The following is a 1,659-nucleotide window of genomic DNA, read 5'->3' as shown; positions in this document are numbered from 1 at the left end:
CACTAGTTAACTCTGGATGGTGAAATTAAGATCTAGAAAAAAAACCAATTGAACATTTAGCAAATAATTTTAAAATACTACACGCACAGTATTAATCACAATTTTTCCAATTGTTTCCTCCAGTGACCTTTCATCTGATATCAACAGATTTGAGATAAGCCTTAGTAACAAAACAAAGAAAAGCAAAGATCCAGATATATGTAAGTCTTGTTCTCTTATAAGTAGGTCTTTATATTACAGAAAGGTAAAAGAGTTGTGTCCTTCTCCAAACCAAATTATTGACAAAACTGTTCAACAATATGCGTTTCTCTACTGGCTGTTGTCAACTTCTCTATCGGAATATTTATGCTGATATTCTTATAAGTCTCTTACTAGCATTTTTAAATGATTTAGGAATCAGCACGTTCCCACATTAACTGCAACTAAACTGGACAATAGCTTGATCAAAATGATATTTTGTATCCTCTGTGTTTCCTCAAATTTATCACAGAATAACCTTTCTTATAGTTTGGTGCCTACCAAAAAAGCAAGAGAAAATAGTTAGTCAATCTTATCCTGATCTTAAAAACAAAACAAAAAACTAGGTGTCATTTAGATTAACTTCCGTTTATTTTTCTCATCTCTCCAAACCTGATAGTATGGTGAATTGCTTAGCTCTCTAAAGTATTTTGCTATTTCTAGTGCAACAGAGAGAATAACAGGTGACTTGAAAAGGAGAGAGATCTTTTGGGAAAGCTGAGAAAGTAGGTGCTTTAGGCCAGTGGCAGATATTAATGTAATCTCATGATTGGGACCTGAGTTGTTTTATGCCTGATCCCCAAAATAGCGTGTGCTGCCAATGCCAGACATGCATAACAAAATGCTCAGTTTCTGAGATGAGCATAAATTTCTCAGAACACAGTTGTGCACTGGATATTTGGGGAGCTCCCCAGTCCTTAGGTGACTGCCCCATGGCCCTTTAAAAACTGTGCAGAGTTGAGGATCAGGGAGCTCTGTGATCTGTAGCTGTTTGTGCTGTTTGAAGGTCCTCATTACCTTTTCAAGTTGCTGGTGTGTGTGGAACTGATCCTTCACTGCTGGGTTTCAGTGGTGTGCCTTTCGGTGGGTAGGGGGCAGCTGTGTCCTGGGTACAGGTTCAATATCTGGGGCTGCCCCCCCACACCCCCGAATCATAGGATTAGGCATGGGGCAGCTATGTCCTAGGCACAGGGGTTGCACCTTCCTTAGTTTCTTAGTCCCAGAGATCTGCTGATTTTGGGATTTAGCGAGGGGCAGCTGTGTCCTAGCCCCTGGGGACCTCTCCCAACCAATCCCAACATTCAGCTGATTGTTGAGATCAGGTAGGGGGGAGGCACCAAGTCTAGGATATATGCCACTCCCAGTGTCATGTGTTTTCGTTGTCTGCTGTCCTCACTTGCTATTTCTCTATATGCTGTTCACTGCCTTCGCTTATTTTCTGGGAGTCAATGCAAACTGTTCTTAAAAAGCTGCACTGAATTTATTTCTCTTTGGGTACGTTCAAATCTATGCTCCCCACAATCTTCGTATCTGCTTCACTGAACAAAAAGGTTTGTTTTCTGCAGAACTAGGTTTCTGCTGTGCAGAAAGCACAAGCATCTCCTTTGGTCCTGTTCCCCACACTTTCAGTTCTTGCCAGCA

The 1,659-nt window shown here is 41.0% G+C and overlaps 1 protein-coding gene across 1 annotated transcript in view; it reads left to right on the top strand.

Annotated features, from left to right (window-relative positions):
* Window positions 1-1,659, top strand: part of RASA1 (RAS p21 protein activator 1) — a gene marked incomplete at its 5' end in the record, with an annotated part of 115,640 nt that overhangs the window by 82,461 nt on the left and 31,520 nt on the right. Inside the window, one exon of the mRNA XM_019518184.1 lies at window positions 124-200. Within this exon, the coding sequence (XP_019373729.1) occupies window positions 124-200 (77 nt within the window). The remainder of the gene's footprint in view (window positions 1-123; window positions 201-1,659) is intronic.

This window comes from Gavialis gangeticus, unplaced genomic scaffold, assembly GCF_001723915.1.
Source record: "Gavialis gangeticus isolate Ggan-Ray unplaced genomic scaffold, GavGan_comp1, whole genome shotgun sequence".
In the NCBI taxonomy this organism is placed as follows: domain Eukaryota; kingdom Metazoa; phylum Chordata; order Crocodylia; family Gavialidae; genus Gavialis; species Gavialis gangeticus.
This window is presented reverse-complemented; position numbering and strand designations above follow the sequence as displayed.